This window comes from Aythya marila, assembly GCF_965140915.1.
Source record: "Aythya marila genome assembly, chromosome: 1".
Lineage (NCBI taxonomy): Eukaryota > Metazoa > Chordata > Aves > Anseriformes > Anatidae > Aythya > Aythya marila.
Window position 1 is genome coordinate 18,305,522 of NC_139042.1, and position 16,693 is coordinate 18,322,214.

General features: G+C 39.4%; 1 protein-coding gene across 1 annotated transcript; it reads right to left on the bottom strand.

Annotated features, from left to right (window-relative positions):
* Positions 1 to 379: 379 nt before the first annotated feature.
* Positions 380 to 16,215, bottom strand: CPAP (centrosome assembly and centriole elongation protein). The gene is made up of 16 exons (XM_082751669.1): positions 16,027 to 16,215; positions 15,003 to 15,522; positions 13,355 to 13,478; positions 11,456 to 11,603; positions 9,882 to 9,987; positions 7,926 to 9,546; positions 6,617 to 6,749; positions 5,581 to 5,746; positions 4,322 to 4,564; positions 3,475 to 3,574; positions 2,697 to 2,791; positions 1,916 to 2,014; positions 1,667 to 1,807; positions 1,490 to 1,574; positions 1,271 to 1,391; positions 380 to 695 (listed from the first exon to the last, which is right to left on the bottom strand). Exons 2-16 carry the CDS (start codon positions 15,435 to 15,437, stop codon positions 503 to 505), a joined length of 3,810 nt encoding a protein of 1,269 aa, XP_082607795.1. The 5' UTR covers positions 15,438 to 15,522; positions 16,027 to 16,215; the 3' UTR covers positions 380 to 502.
* Positions 16,216 to 16,693: the final 478 nt, after the last annotated feature.

Consider the following 16,693-nt stretch of genomic DNA (forward strand, 5'->3'; position numbering starts at 1 on the left):
CAGCATGGAGAATTAACCTATTTCACAGTTGCCTTTGCTAGCCTTAAAGACGAGCAGTTTACAAAATGCAGTTTGGGTTTGATGATGCTCATTTCCCAACTCAGATGAAAGAAAAATAAAGAATAAGCTTCAGCCTGACTGAAACGCGCCCTTGATTTACTCTAACACAAGCAACTTTCACCTTAGATGGAATGGCTTTTCTCTTCGACTTTTAAAATAAGTTCATCTGCAGCTGTTTGATGAATTTTCACTGGCAGCCAAGGATTTAAAGGACACCCTTTAAACTATACCTCATAGAACACAATGAATAAACAACTTCTGAAAAGTAGAAACAGGCAAAACAACTGAAAGTAGTAATGTAGTAATACCAACTGAAAAATAAATTTATTTCAGGAAAACTATAAACAATATATACAAAACGTAAGTTTAAAAGTTGGTTCTTTTTGTTTACAGGAATGTACAATAGTTTTGCTGATGTGCCAACAGGATCAGCATGAACTTATTACACTTTGGTGTCCATGAGGATATTGCCATCCTTGTCCTTTACTCTTACTCTCCCAGAGACATACTTGGTTTCCTGGTGTCCATTCGTATACACAGTCTTAACAGTACCATCTGGATACTCCCGTCTCTTAAACTGTGATGTGTGTAGCTCTCTCTGGCCATTATTGAACTCAATAGTTTTGCTTCCATCTCTGCATTAAATACATGTATATAAGTGATTTTTTTTGTAAAAATTATAAGGACTGTAAGTAGGCTTAGATTTATTCTTGGAACAAGCATTAAATACATAAGCCTAAACGAAGAAATTAATACAGTATTTTTGAAAGGCCTCTTTTATTAAATACCATCTCAGGTGGTTGGTACTCAAACATGTTTCTCCAAAACTGACATGGCTTCTTTATACTCAAGAGTGTCTGCTATGCATTCTCTGCTCTTAATCTATTTCTGCAAAGGTCCAGGAAAAGTTTAAAGTAATTTTTTGAGCAGTCAGATTGGGTGTCAGACCTGCTTGAGGCCTTAAGTAACTTCTCACTTGTAATTCTAGAGAATGCTTAAGTAACTTTTTTCTTACTAGAAAATAGATACAGGCATTCAGTTCTCCATCCTCTCTATGATACAAGAAAACGCAAACAGTAAGCAAGCCTTCTCAGTCCAGTATATTCAAATATAAGCTTTTACAAATACATCACTCTATACTGCCTCTGGCAGGGAGCTCTTAACTACTGCTTCCCTGTCAGCAGTCTGGGTACTTGAAAACAAAGCTTACCGCTGAACACGAACGATAGTGCCATCTGGGAAGATGCTTTCTTCTTGCCCATCCGTAAATAAATTTTTGATAGTTTGATCAGGGAAAGTGATTTCTTTCTTGCCATCAGGATAGTGTTTCTCTGAAATGTATTTTGAGACAATATTACGTAAGTACAGGAGTGTTTTGCATACATATGTAGTAGTTTTGAGGGTTGGCTGGGTTGGATGATTTCTTTACCTATTTGTCCATTTGAAAATTGCAAGACCTCCAAGCCATCGCAGTATGTAGTATGAGTAGTCTTAGCATCAGCATAATAATAAATCTGCAGTGAACAGTGCAAATTAACGTATCCAGTCAGGAACTGTGTGCATACACACACATATAAGTATAGGGGAGAAGGTGTAGGATGCATACCACTGTTTGATCAGGCATAATCTGCTTCACATCCCCATTGAAGAAGGTTATTGTTACGGTCTTCCCATCAGAACCCACTTTTTTCCATGTCCCATTGGGAAAAAATATGAGGTGACAGCCATTTTTCAAAACCTTTTCAACCTAATGAATGGAATGCAGAGATCAATATTTAGCCATCCCATTCAGGTACCCATTCATCTTTCACAGCAAGTGTCTCACAGAATTTCAAATGCCACACTCTCATTTTACCTTTCCATCAGGATAAGCGATTTCTCTCTCTATCTCTTCACCGTCTGTATGCTCAGGTCCAGATGGTGCTGGCACAAAAGCTTCATTAGGAGAGCTGTCCTGAAATGACACCGGTAATATAAGCATAAACTGAAGTGAAACTTAAGTTGTCATCATGCAACTGTTTTCCCTAGGCTGACAAGCATTCTAGGAAATGTGAAGCATGAGGGTAGGAAGACAGGTCTGGGAAGTCATAAACCCAATCTGGATTTTATGCAACATCTACTATATGAGGTACTCTGGCTAGCAGTAGTTTGTCTGTGGTCAGTTTTTGTCCAAGCTGTAATGGAATTCAGTGCTGTAGTGTGGTCCTCAACAGACTGAAGTTATCCATACAAAGGCGTGAAACAGCTGATGAGGTTTTATAAAACCTAAATGCTACCTACAGCAATTAAGAATTCTTAAAAAATTCTTGGATGGTTTCTCTGCAGGGAACATAAATAGTCAGGTTTTTCCCTCCTCTAAAAAAGGTAAACATTCTGCAAAATTCTAGGGAGTAGATTATTACTTTCTTTCCTTTCCTCAGCCAAAGAATGCTGCAACAGCTAGAGAGAGGTAAAGCACTGACTACTATATAGCTTTTAACTGCAATTTCGTTACCAAGAAAAATAATATAAAAAAAATGAGTCAACAGCTTTCCAGGTCACCCTCCAAGTACTCATTTAAGTACAGATAACTTCATGGGGTTTTTTATTTGTTTTGTGTTGTTCTTTCCCCTTAAAAATCAAGATACAAGACTTACTACCATAAAAGTCCTAGAAGAATCTTCTAGTGCCGCTGTCTCAGAGTTGCTTCTGTCCTTAGCAGGTGCTGAGGCAGGCATTTTAGAAAGCTTTCCTACTCAGATAAACGTAAGGAAGTTAATTTGGCCAGTAAAATTAAAGTACAGTTTAAGTGTTATATATGAGATGAAGTTGTACAGGACACCTACATTTCTTTAATGCAGCAGAAAACGAAAGCAGTACATTTATGAAAAAACAGCATTTCAGCTCTCTGGGGCAAGTCATTAGCTTCACGTATTAGCAACATGCTTGACTGAAGAATCATTGCAACCAACAAAATACTTGCACTTTCTCTCCTATTTCATTTCTAGATCTATAGAGGAGATTCTTTTCCACCTAGGGATCTTGGTAACATTCTTACTAGCCATACCTTATCATCAATAAAGCAGGACTGACAATCTTTCAACAAGAACAGTCTTTGGCAGACTTTTCCTGTGTCTTCCCTAGCTTTCCAGAATGATTATCAAAGTAAAAACAGCATGGGCTTCAATTCTGGATTGTACTCCTCTAAGAGGTAACATCCTGGTTATCTGCCTTTAGAGATGTCAAAAAAACAAACAAAACCTACAACCCTCCAGTTGCTTGCTATGTTTGCTGATTCATTAGGAAGGGATATAGCAACAAATGCTATTGCCAGCTAACTGCAAAGAAGGAAACCAAGGAACAGCAGCACTGCTCCCTCTACATTTATTTTCTGTTAACTCTTAAAGAATTTGCTGATTAGACAAACATTTATACCTTTTGCCTGTGAATAATTTTTGCCACTTATCTTGCCACCCTTCTGTGCTGGAAGAAGTGAAGATCCAGTTTGGCTTTTCAGGCCTCTATTTGGTAAACTCTGGAAGGAAGAGTTATTTGTGGGTTATGTGACTTTTATTCAATAACTGTTCACTTGCAATAAAATTTATACACCATTTGTCATGAAACTAACTGCAAGCTTTCTTCACAAACTACATTTTTTGAGATTTAGTCAGCAGAAGGGTTTGCACGATGTAGCCCAAGCTATGTTTTGGAACTCTTCCTGTCCGCTGCCTCCCTACCACCAATTACAGAATGTTAATTTGGTACAAGCAATCCAAAATAATAGTTTCAAAACTCAATATAACTTCTGTAGACAATGAACTGCCTGATTTGCCTGGCTGATCCTTGAGGTACAAAAGTTCTCAGGTTATATCCTGTCTATGTACTTTTCCTCTTATAATTGCATCATTTTGAATTTCAAAGATGACAAGTTTCTCAACAGAACAGATACTGCACATAATGATGCCTCCTTGGAGATTGTCAGAAGCCGTGTGGACGTGGTCCTGGGCAGCCTGCTCTGGGTGTCCCTGCTTGAGCAGTGACGTTAAACCAGGTGACCCCCAGAGGTCTCTTCCAACTCAACCATTCCATGGTTCTGTGAACATTTACAGTTGGAGAGAACGTGAGATTAATCAAATTCTGTGTCTGGCACCACTAGTAGACTCCCCGAGATTAGTAAATTAAAAGTTAATGTCTAGGTTGTGGCTACTGGATTCCAACTTTATGATCCAAAACCCAGAGTATTCACAGCCACCAACTTAAAACACTGAGATTAAAAACTTACTACAGATTCTGTTCTTTTTAGAGTCACCCCAGAATTTTCAATTTTCTTCTTGCTTCCAGCAGCTTCTACTTTTTTCCAGGCTTCAAGACGAAACCTCTCCATAATTTTGACTTCCTCTTTTAGCTCCATGTTCTCGTTTACTAAGGCTTCTATTTGATCCTTCAGGCGTCTATGGGTGGTTGACCATTTTGCTTCTTTTCGTTTTAAATCTTCCTGTAACTCTGCAATCTGCTGTTTTAAAGCCTTAGAAAAATGCACATTTATAAATGAAATAAGATCTTTTTTAATATATCAAAAGATCTTCATGTTCTAGGAAGAAACTTACAAGCAAAAGGAAGAAAAATACATACAAAAGTACTTGTACTTATCAGCAAAAAGAATGATCTGTGTAATAGAGACAGTGAAAGGTAGGGGAAGTTTTCTTCCCTGAAAATGGTAGGATCAACTTTAGGTATCAACTCTATAAGCTGAACTTAATCAGAGGATGTCTTTCATTCCCCTCTGAGCATCCTTTACACTTTATAGATTGGCCTGCACAAACACGCTTCAGGCAGAAATGTGTTATCTTTAAGGCTACCCTCCAGAGGGCCCTTAAAAGTCTTGGCACTGGAAACAGGGAGGATACAAACACACAAAATACACATAAATCTGCCTGGCCAGTTTAGCAAATGTTACTTTGACCTATTGAAGTAATGTCAGGAAGTGACATACCCACATGTGAAGTTTCAAACAACTCGTCTGTATGCCTAACATACCATAAATCCTGACAGTGAAGAAACATACCATTTGTATGTTTCTGACCTTTAACAAACTACAAGTAATCACAAAACACAACTTTGAAAATTGTAGAAGGTAACTATTTTTACCCTGGAACAGTTACAAACAGAGTAAAATTCAAGTATGGTTCTAGTTTGCATTTTGATCCATTACCATAATAAAAACTTGCAGTGTTATATTAGCTACAGTAATTTTGTATCATAGACAAAGGAAATTGTACCATAGTCAAGTGCAGCTTTTATTGTGGAAATGTGACAAAACAATTTGCTTTTTTTGTTTGTTTGTTTGTTTTTTGCCTTGAAACCATCACATAACATTGTGAAGACCATAACTGCTTTCTTAGTTAGGCTGTGTCTACAAACAGTTCCTATCTTGAAATGACTTGCAACCTTTCAAATTAAGTTATAAATTAGTTTTTGACTCCCTTTAAATTAATTTAGATTTTCCTGTGTGGACAAGAATAATAATTATCATTTTTATACCTGAATTTCATCACGTTCTTTTTTATCTGGAATTGCTCTAGCTTCTGTGGTATATTTTTCAAAAACTTTACGCTCCTTTTGCAGTTTTTTCATTTCTTTTTTCCTATATTCTTCTATTTCAGCCAGTTCTTGGGCTTTCTGCTGTTGAAAGTCTGCAATTTCTTTCCTGTAATTATAAAACAAAGCTTTTTTTTTTTTAGCCCGACTCCTACAAGTCTGGAGTGAGAAAATCAAAAAACTTTGAATTTTGCAGTCATTGATTAAAACCCAGCATCTACTACCCCCAAGAAGGTTTAACTATAAAGAGTATTAAGCAGTAAGAAATGTCACACAGATAGCATTCGAAGTCCAATTGTTTCCATCTTCTAGTCACAAAAGTTACCCTGAATTTAGCAAAGCTTCACCAAAATCTGCCAATAGTCGTTAAAGCAGCAGAACACCATTCCCCCAAAAGCAGTGTGAAAAAGAATCAGCCATTACCAGGTCCCACATGTTAGCCACCAACACGATGCTGTTTCCAAACAAAATAAACGTGACTGTGGTAGGAAGTAGGGAGCTTCCTTTAAGTCACCAGAGGATTGTTTTGCTCTTTGCCACCTGGAAGTCACCAGGGGACTGAAATGAAGTCAAACTCTGTACACTTGAATATTCACTCCATAGGAAGAACCATCGATCACATCAGCATGAAATCTGTTTTGCAAGACCAGTTTGGGGCTGTGTTACTGCTCAGAACATCGCTCAGTTATACATGAGGAAATTCTCCCAGGTGTAGCCTTCAAGGATATCATATTAAACCAGTAGGAGTTCTTAATATTATTCCAAGATTGGCAATTTGTGAGTAATACTGACGGTTTAATACAGCCATAGAGCAACAACCAGTTTCTTGACCTGTCTCCAGTTACTGAAACACACCAATTATTTATCCTTATCACTGTAACACTATTTAGGTACAAACAGGACAACATGGAACATACTGGTAGTGAACACCCCAAGTTGTTTTCAATTAAAACTTTCCTGATTTTCAATTAAAAATTACCTGATACTTGCCAGGGCGTGCTCTCTTTCTTCACGGAGTTTAGTTAGAGTTGTGTTTTCAGCTCTGAACCTCTCAATTTCCATTTCCAATTCAATGAGTTTCTCTCTCAATATCTGGGATGGAACAGCGTTTCCTACCAAAGGACAATCAGGTACAAGTTGTCTAAGCAGCCTTTGACTGAAGTAAACAATTACCACAGGCCATTTAAAATATATATACTATTCTATAGATAGAATTTTCTTGCAATACCACTGCTAATACTGAAAAAACATAGAAGGAACATTTAAAAGCACCCTGTGCTATATACTCAAGGGTGGTGAGGCCCTGGCACAGGCTGCCCAGAGAAGCTGTGGATGCCCCATCCCTGGAGGTGCTCAAGGCCAGGCTGGATGGGGCTTTGAGCAACCTGGGCTGGTGGGAGGTGTCCCTGCCCATGGCAGGGGGCTGGAACTGGGTGATCCATAAGGATCCCCACATCCAACCCAAACCTTTCTATGTTTCTGTAAGTACTTGATATACCAAGTGCATCTATCACCTTTGTAGAACTAAGTCTGTATTAGGAATTGGAACGTGAAGGGCTTCATGTCAAGCTGGAGAAGTTAAATAAAGGTGTGTTGAGGGCAAAGCATCAAACAGGAAAAACTCACGGCTCTAAATTTTCCAAGTTGTAGTCACAACACAAACTGCTCACACTGCCCCTGAAATATCTTTAAGAGGCCCATAATCGTATCTGTGGGCTTCTTTGCCATCCCATTTTTTTGATCAGCCACAGCTTAACACTCATTGGACTTCAACAGTCTGCTTCTGAGTATGCAAGTGAAGAGCCTAAGCACTGACACTGCAGTGCAGTCAGTTGCTTCGTTCACTCTTAAAAGCTGCCAACCATTACTTCCGACAAACAACACAGTAAATTCAGTTCTCTGCAAAGCAGTAAGTAGATGTAGTAGCTTTTATGTGAATTTCTAAACAGAAAAAAAATGCTAAATGGGTTCAAGCTCTGCTGCAATGAATTTACCACCTACCATCTAACAGAGAAGGCATACTAGGCTATACCATCATGTTGTCACTAAACAACTGCATTTTTAGCAATCTTGCATAAATACAACTTCTGCAGGAGCTCTTAGAGGCAGCCCTTCCAGAAACTCATTCTGCAAGCTACAGAATGGCTAGATTGCACCAGCCACACAACCAGAAGAGATGAAAAATGCCATTCCCTGAAACAGGAGTCTGTACTTAGACTTTTCGGTGTAAAGTCAAGTTGCAGAATAAGCCTTGGAAAGAAAAACATGTTTTCTTCAGCATTTCCTACCAGTTGCTGTTCTCTCAGCTCCCGACTCCTGTTCCACATTCGATTTGATTTCATGCTCTGAGTGACAGCCTGCCTTCTGCTTCGGTTTCAGCGAGGGAAACAGTTTCATCATGAGGTTTGAGGCCGGAGGCCCGTTTGCATCACTGTCTGCTGCAGGCTGTTTGGACAGCTCATCTCCCTTCTTCGAGGCAACTTTTCTCTTTATTGCTTTGTCTGGGACAGCTGTATCATTCTTGCTGAAAAAGTCTGTCTGTAAGGATGTTTTAGTATATTTGTCAGGTAAATCATTGTGAAAATAATATTCATCAAGATCACTCCATGTCCTTTCATCATCAAACTCGATCTTACTCCTATTTATGCAAGACACGCTTCTCTGATGGTCTGAAGTTTGTCTAATCTTTTGCTTTGACACTGTGCTGCAGTCTTCGTCTGACAAGTCACCTCCACATTTGCTTTCTTTGCTGGTATCTGTAGAACTTCCGCATTCAAAAAACCCTGGATCACTTTCTCTATTGCTCTGAAAGGATCCCTTAACATCTTCATTTTCATTTTTTAACGTGGTCTCAAATTCCTGCTCAGAATCTGTAGTCGTATCACCATTTTCCTCGTCTTTATCTTCATTTAGAGTCCATTGAATACTTTTTAAAGCAGGAACTGCTGTCAAGGAAGAACCTGAAAACATCACACTGTCTGTTTTATTCACTGGATCCTTCAGTCTAGAAGCTGTTCCTGAATTTGAGACTGCATGTGTAACTGCTTTATTATTTCCCTGTGTGATACACTCTGCCTTTTTATTTTTCGCATTTATAAGTTTAACTGCAAGCTCCTTCACTTGCTGCTGTTTTGCCTTGATAGGGGTGGAGGACATTCTACGTCCTTCTGAGGCTTGCTGATCTTGATCTAAGATCCTTTGCACAAATGAGGAATTACTTGAGAAAGATATTTCATCTGCAGCTTGTTCCAGAAACAAAAATTCATCTAATTCTAGATTTTCTTTTTCCTTTTCTTTTTCCCAGTTTTCCAACTTATTCTGAAATGAAACTTCAAAAGACAGTTCTGAATCTTTTACAGGGTGACCTGCAGGACATTTAACATTAGAAAAGGCACTAGCCAGCTCACAAGACAACTGAGGCTTTTCCATGCCAGGTAATTTTTTTCTGATTTTGCCAGCATTAGACTTAGCAAATTCCACTACGTTCTCTTTATTTTCTATTTTGTGGGTAATTTCTGATGGGAAAGAATCTCTCATCTGTCCATCAAGATTTTTTCCTGGTTGCATTCTTGTTTCTAATGGCACGGTATTTTTTCCATTGTGATTCCTGAGTACAAGGGTCTTCTGAATAGGACAATATTTCGCTTTATCAGGCTGGTTATTTTTTTTACGTGGCATAAGAGGGCTCCCAGAAACGAGCTCTTTGCTAGGAGGCAGGCTTTTCTTTTGTATTTGTGATCTGTCCACTCTAACGTTTCTGTCATCTGAAACCCTTTGTGGAGGTTTCAACATGCTTTCTCCAAGCATTGTTATCTTAGATTTGGCATTAGTGAACCTTGTTAAACCTTCTCCTCTTTTCAGAAAGGGTCGTTTGATCACTGGTTTTTGAATGGCTGATCCATTTGTCTCCTGAAAGTGGATATGGAAAATTAACACGTAGAGAATGTTAAAAAGTCCTTTACACAGTTTTAAGATTTTTTTTTTCCAAATAAACCCCACATATCAGTAGGAACTTACATAGCATATTTCTACTGGGTTTCTAAAAACATCTTAAACAAATGAAGTAGTCAGGACTTGATTTTTTTTAATTTTTAAAGTAAAATCTTCAAATGTGAATATTGCAATCAGTGTTAGCTTTTGATGCTAGAATCTGCCTTGTATGTTTTTAAAGCATTCATCACTATATACTGTATTAAATAAAAAAAAAAAAAAAGAGTTAAAAGTTAAAAAAGAAATTTAAAAACCTGTAATTGCTGGCTTTGCTTCAGACGCTGCTCCTCTATCTGTATCTGTTCTTCCAGAAATTCTTCAAATGTCTGTTTCTTCTCTTGAATCGCAGCTTTAATAGGTCTAGAGTAATTTAAAAAATCAAGTCTTACGTCTCTACATAATTTAACTGCGTTTAGCATCCCAACTATTCAAAGGCCTAGGGCGCAATTACATAAAAAATGACGAATTATGAAGTACTTTAGTCATTAAGTGGCAAAGTTAATCTGAGAAATGATACCACTAGCCGCTTATCTTTTGATAAGTGGTTATCAAATCCCTGCTATAATTAATACACATCTAGAAGCACCTTTATGCAGGCTTTGCTGTTTTTTCTTTCACTGCTTTTCTCATTGACCCATTCTTCTGCCTGAACCACTGAATTTTCGCTTGGATTTTAGTCACACTGCTCGTTTCTGCAGTATCACCTTGCACTGGGTCTGGCTGGGACAGAGTAAGCTTTCTTCACAGTAGTTCACATGGTGCTGTGGTTTGGATTTGTGACTAAAACAGTGTTAATAACACATAAATATTTTAGGTATTGATGAACACTGCTTGCATAGCATCAAAGCTTTCTTTGGTTTCTCACACTGGCCACTTCTCTCCCCCGGCAAATAGGAGATTGAGGGGAACAAAGCCAGAAGAGCTGACCCAAAGTGACCCAGCAGATATTCCATGCCAGGTAACGTCATGCTCAGCACTGAAACCTTTGGGCTTGGTTTTCTAAAAACAGCTGTTGTTCAGCAGCCAACTGGGCATCAGTCTGCTTGCTGGAGGTGGAAAGTGACTGCCTTTGTAACACTTGGGTTTCTTCCCCTTTCCTTCACTTAGTAAACTGTCTTTATTCTCAACCCACAACTTCTTACACTTTCACTTTTCAGATCCCCCCACCCCATCCTTTCTGCTCTGGGGGGGAGGGATGACCAAGCAGCTGCCTGGGTGCTTAGTTGTTGGCTGGGGTCAACCTACCACAGCTTAGAACAAGATTTCTGGTCCTTGTGATGACCAGACAGACAAGGCAGAGTTTCAAAACAGCACCAACCACTACTTTTAGTCCATCCACTCCATAAACAAAGCTCCTACCACACACGAGAAGGGTTCTCCCACAAGCACTATTATTATTTCTTAGCCATACCCAGATGCTTAAACAACTCCTGGTAATAAACTAAAAAGTCATAGCCTTACACTCCTCCTTCACATTACATTTTTTGCTATCTAATAATGGATAGGAGATTGTAATACATCAAATTGGGAACAGTAATTATAACTGCTAATATGCTAAGCCTATACTAAGATGTGCTTCTGAACTGTGATTACTCCACGTTTCACACACCTCTTCAGCCAATACACAATGTCACATCTTTCACAGCACACGCAATTTCAAGACAGAGCCTCTCTTACTACTGGTCTCCACCATGCCTAGCAAAATGGAATCCTTGGCTGAAAAAGCTATACAAACTGAGAATATTAGACTCTTAATTAATCAGGACTCGGAATTCAATCAAGCTTGTGTTCGGTATTTAGAACTGTAAAAAATAATGTTCTGAATTACCTTTCCTCTGTATTAGTCACCCACAACTGTTTTCCTCTGCTGGACTTTTCAGAGAGATCTGCACCTTCCACACATAAAGGATCATTGTGTGGATCTTCAGCCTCCGTTATTTTTTCCATCCTTTGTTCTGGGCACCACATGTTTTTTCCTATGAAATTGATAGAATACTGTTGTTGTTGTGCTTTTTTTTTTTTCCTCCCCAAAGCAAACAAATCAGTTTTCAGCTCATACTTTAAGCAGCACTCAGATCAGATTAAAGCCAGAAGGGAGCTTCATGGTCACGTATTCAGGATTCCCACACAAAGTGAGTCCTAAAATTTCCCCAATTCAATTCTTATTTAGTTTTGAGCTCTCTTTTTAAAGGAACATTCCGATTATGTATAAGTTTTTTCCACACAGCTTAACAGCCCATTCTGATTGTTCATTATCTTTGCTAATGTATTGCTTAAAGGTAAAATAACTGAACAATTTTGAATGTCTGCTCTACTGAAAAGGTCTCGTATCAAGATTCTGTTTCCTTTGTACAAATGTAAAAATTAAGATCAGTTCATCTTTTTGCAACCTCTTAGACCAAGACCTTGGATTAAAAGCTTTGAAATACGATGAAACGCTATCTCATACCTTTTCTCTGAAACCTCTACAGGTTTACAGCAATCTTATTAAACAGCTAGATTAAAACCAAAACCCCATTCCAATTATAGCAGCTTAGTAGTTGTGCTGGTGTCAATGGTAGAACTATGAACAGAAAAGGTGAAGAACTCTAATGCATTTCTTTTACGTACAGGTGAAATAGTCATGCAGTGGCATCTCTTTGCCAACCCATCTTGATTCCTGACCAGTTCAGTTATTAACCCTCACGGTGGAGTTGGACTGGAGACATTCTGTATCCCTGTATAGATTATTTCAGTATGCCACATGAAAACATGGGTTCAATCAGCACAACTCTCAAAAATGAGATACGTTCTTAGTTACTTAACTTGTAAAAAATCACCGTTTTGTGTATGTGGAGAACAACTATTCAAGGCATAAATTCTGCCTTCATTGTGATTCTGATACCCAGATGATCACAACCAGTGAAAAGCTGTCAAGCCCACTGAATGCCTAGGTCTTTTGATTTTCAGCCATCAGAGTAGAGCTTGCAATTACAAGAAAAACACACCGCTGTTCCGCAGGAGAAAAGAAATGGCACTAAAGGGCAGGAACCAGCCTCTACTTTTACATTCCCAATCAGACACAACTCATTAGGCAATCTAGTTATTGTTCTAAGACTAAACCCTAGTTCAACTTTCTTAGAGTAAAAGAAAGATAACCATTAAATCAGGTAAGACTGATACTACCTGCAAAAGAAGATCCCCCTACCTCAACTCTGCCAGCTTTTTCCAGCCCAGCACTGTGCTCTCCCTTTGCACACAGCAAATTGGACTGGAAAACTGATCCTGTTTACAAATGTTTGTTTTTCAGTACAAATCAGCTCCCCAGTCTAGTTCAGTTCATCACTGATTGAACAAATTTGTTCTGCATGAGCACAAACAGGGAGGGTATTACTTCATTTGGATACACTGACAGCTTACAGCAATCCAAAGTATTGTGCGAAACAGCTAATCAAAGAGGAAATCAACTGCTTATTTTACACTGTCTTTTATAATATATTCCTCAAAACAAGGCTCCCATCATTGATTAAGTTACAATTACTCTTGGCAATTTATAAAAGGATTTTATAACAGTCCTTCTACAGTAGCACTCATTTATCAGCCACTCAAAAGATGCAGCGTTTGTCTTTGACTAATCAAGTAGTCTTAAGGTGAAGAACACTGAATACACTTTCAGATTTTAATGAAGAAATGAGATCAAGTTCTTCAGTTTACTGAAGTATGCCTTATGCTTTCTTTCTCAACTTACCAAGAATTGCTGTCTGGTCAGACACCATGCTAAGTAGCTTCTGCTGTTCTTCCATCAGCCTTTGAAGTTGCTCCATCTGTTGTTTCTTTAGCTGTTCCTGCTTCTGTTGTTGCAATTCCTTCAGCTTTTCAAACAAACAAAAAAATGTACCAGAGGACATTTATTTATGTTATTGTACTTAAGACAAATATACCTAGAATGCACCGCAACATTAGAGTCATCACGCCAAGAGGTATTTCTTGTTTTAATCACGTTCCATTAGCTAAGTGCAACATGATGGAAATTAAGAATACAAAGTGCTTTGATGAACACAATTTTCAGTTCTATCTACAGATTGCACATACTGTTTTCAGTTTGCACAGTCAACAAATCCACTCATCTTTAATTGACCAACCTGCAAACAAAAGGAATTAGAACAATCATTTCTATAGTATTAGAAAAACATTCAAATTCTGCTCTTTTAACATAACTTGGATGTGGTGGTTTTATTAAAATGTGAAATACCTCAAAATCAAGAAAGCTTTAAAAATGTATATATATCAGTATTCTTTATATGAATGTATCAGTAATCTTCAGTCTATCTGAGATCTTGGAAATAAACATTACATGTAAGTTATATATATTTTTAAAATAATTGTTAACATATATTAGATTGTCAATGACTTTCCAAGACAGGAGACTTAACAATTCCTTTACAGATGCCCTTAACCAGATAATGTGTGTTAGTTAGCCACTGCTGGATACTGCTGACATAACAAAAACAGTGAATGAAAATTTTTCTTACATGTAGAACAGGGATGAAAAAACGTTTTATAAGCTTAGCTGTGGAATTATACTCTAGAGATTCACTCTTTGCCCCCCACACTTTCACTTGCACAAACAAAGATTTGCACTGAGGCAACTTCTAGAAGGGTGGACAAGGAATTGAGTTCTTCATCCTGAACAGCAAGACCTATTAAAGTGCGCCTTAATACCTTCAGCTAACATAATTTATATCTGCTTATTGGGGAGAGCTATAAGCAAATGTATTGCCAGACACAGCGGATCAGCTGGCAGGCTTGCTTTGGAAAAAAAAAAAAAAAAAGTAACATCACAGGGTTGTAATTCCGGGCCTTTTTGTCCTATTGTCTCAGATCTGTCTATATACAACACCAACTTCTCTCTTCAGCTAAACAGAAACAGGTATAAGGGTGCAGACACACATACAATGAGAACTAACGGCAGATGTTGCTATAGCTACAAGAACACACAACTTCACTGTCTTGTGAATTTCTGCACTGAAGCACTCCCACTGTAACGACCAGCATCCCACTGCCACATTTTTAAGTGAAGAAATAATGGAATATTGTAAAATTGTGTTCATCTTTCCTGGTTAAGAATACATATATTTTTGAGAACAAATATGCTGGCACTAAATACAATTCATTTTGAACTGGAACCTGTGCCAGTGAAAACCAGTTAAACTGGCATGTCGTGAGGAGGACACCAACCTTTATGCATGCATAACTGACCAAGGGCTTGCTCTTTAAGCCTACTGTGTTCCATACATGGAAAAGATTTTGCATACTTTCAGGTATGAAGAATCATATATAGGACCAACATAAATCCTAATTTATATATGTCAAAGAATTCTAGAACTTTTTGTTACCTGTTCAAGCTTCTGTAAGAGAGGATCACAGCAATCGGATTTATTCCGACCATCCACTTCACCACGGACAAAGTCTGTTTTAGAGCTTTCTACATTATATGCTGCTGCTGGGAGAGATGTTTCAGCGGTATCCTGCTGAAGTGTACAAGAGCTGCCAGGCTCCAGCATCTGTTCTTCACACAAGGAGTCATCACTTACAGAACAGCTCTCTGAAAGATGCAACCCTTCAGCAGGGAAAGCCGGGATGTTTTCATGTCCAGATAATAAATTGTCTGTGTTGATTTTCAAACCAGCAAAAGTAGGATCCAAGAAGACTCCGGCACGAGAACTATCGAACATGCAATGTGCAAGGAAGTTTCGTTCACTACTCAGATCTTCAACAGCTGGCATCTTGTAACTGGTATTCACATCTACTTGCTGATGTAGCGACAACATAACACTATTATATCTTGAAGTGTTAGGACAGCAAAATTTTCCAAGCCATAGGCACCTGGCGTGGATGATTACTTATTTTTAGCACCTAGAAATTAAGCAGATATACGAAATGAGAAATCTACAGTAGCAGAAAGTTACTCTCTTATAACTAAAGTATTTATAAAAATCAGTCACCGTCTACTTTTCCCTAGGCAATAGAAACAATTCGGACAATTACTAATGAACTTCCTATGCAGGAAGTCAGCACAATCCAACATTTAATCTTAATTGCAACTGCGCTCAAATAAATAATGCCTCAAATATTACAGAGCTGTGTATGATATCCTGTTCAGTAGTACAGAGAGGGGTTCTGAATCTAAGAGGGTCTGCAACAGGAGAGAAGGGATTTGATGTGGTGAGAGATGTCCATTATCGGATCCTCGTGTGAAAGCCATGCTGTAATTATGTCCATATAAACACGATCCTGTTTCTGTGAGTATTTCGATGCACACTTCGCATCATTCTCATGGAAATTCTGCGCCCTTGCTGCCTGTTAGCTTCCCCCTCCCCTTCCCATCATCTTTTATCGTTATCACTCGGCTCTGCTTACCTCTAACGAGTCCCAGGGCGATTAACTCTCCACCTCCACACACAGTGTGTCCTGTCGCTGTGTCGTTTGTCGTGCCGCAGGGAGCACAGAGGTAGGGCTACAGAACAAAGGACGCGACCGCAGGAGCCCGAGTCCCCAACAGCCCTGCGGGTCAGCGAACAACTTTTTAAAGTTTCCTCGTTCCCGAGGGATCAGATCACAGCGACTCTTGTTCAACCCTTGCTGAACCTCCCCACACGCCCAGCGCCCCGCTGCCCCCGTCGCCCTCACAGCGGCCGCTGCGCCCCCACCTCAGGCACCCTCACGGCGCCAACCCCCCCCCGGCGCTGCCCCCTCCGTCTTGTTACAAACCTGCCGCCATCTCACGGCCTCCCGGCGCCACTCGCCGGGCATGCCGGGAGTTGTAGTCCCGAGGCACGGCCTCCCCGCCCAGCTGGCGGGTGGCTCCGCGGTGCGTGAACTACAGCTCCCGAGGGGCTCCGCGCGGCGGCTGAGGGAGCTGGGGCTGGGTTGGCTGGGGAGGAGGAGGCTTGGGGGGAGCTCATTGCTCTCTGCAGCTGCCTGAAGGGGGTTGTGGAGAGCTGGGGTCGGGCTCTTCTCGCAGATAACCAGTGATAGGGCTAAAGGGAATGGCCTCGAGTTGCACCAGGGGAGTTTTAGGTTGGAA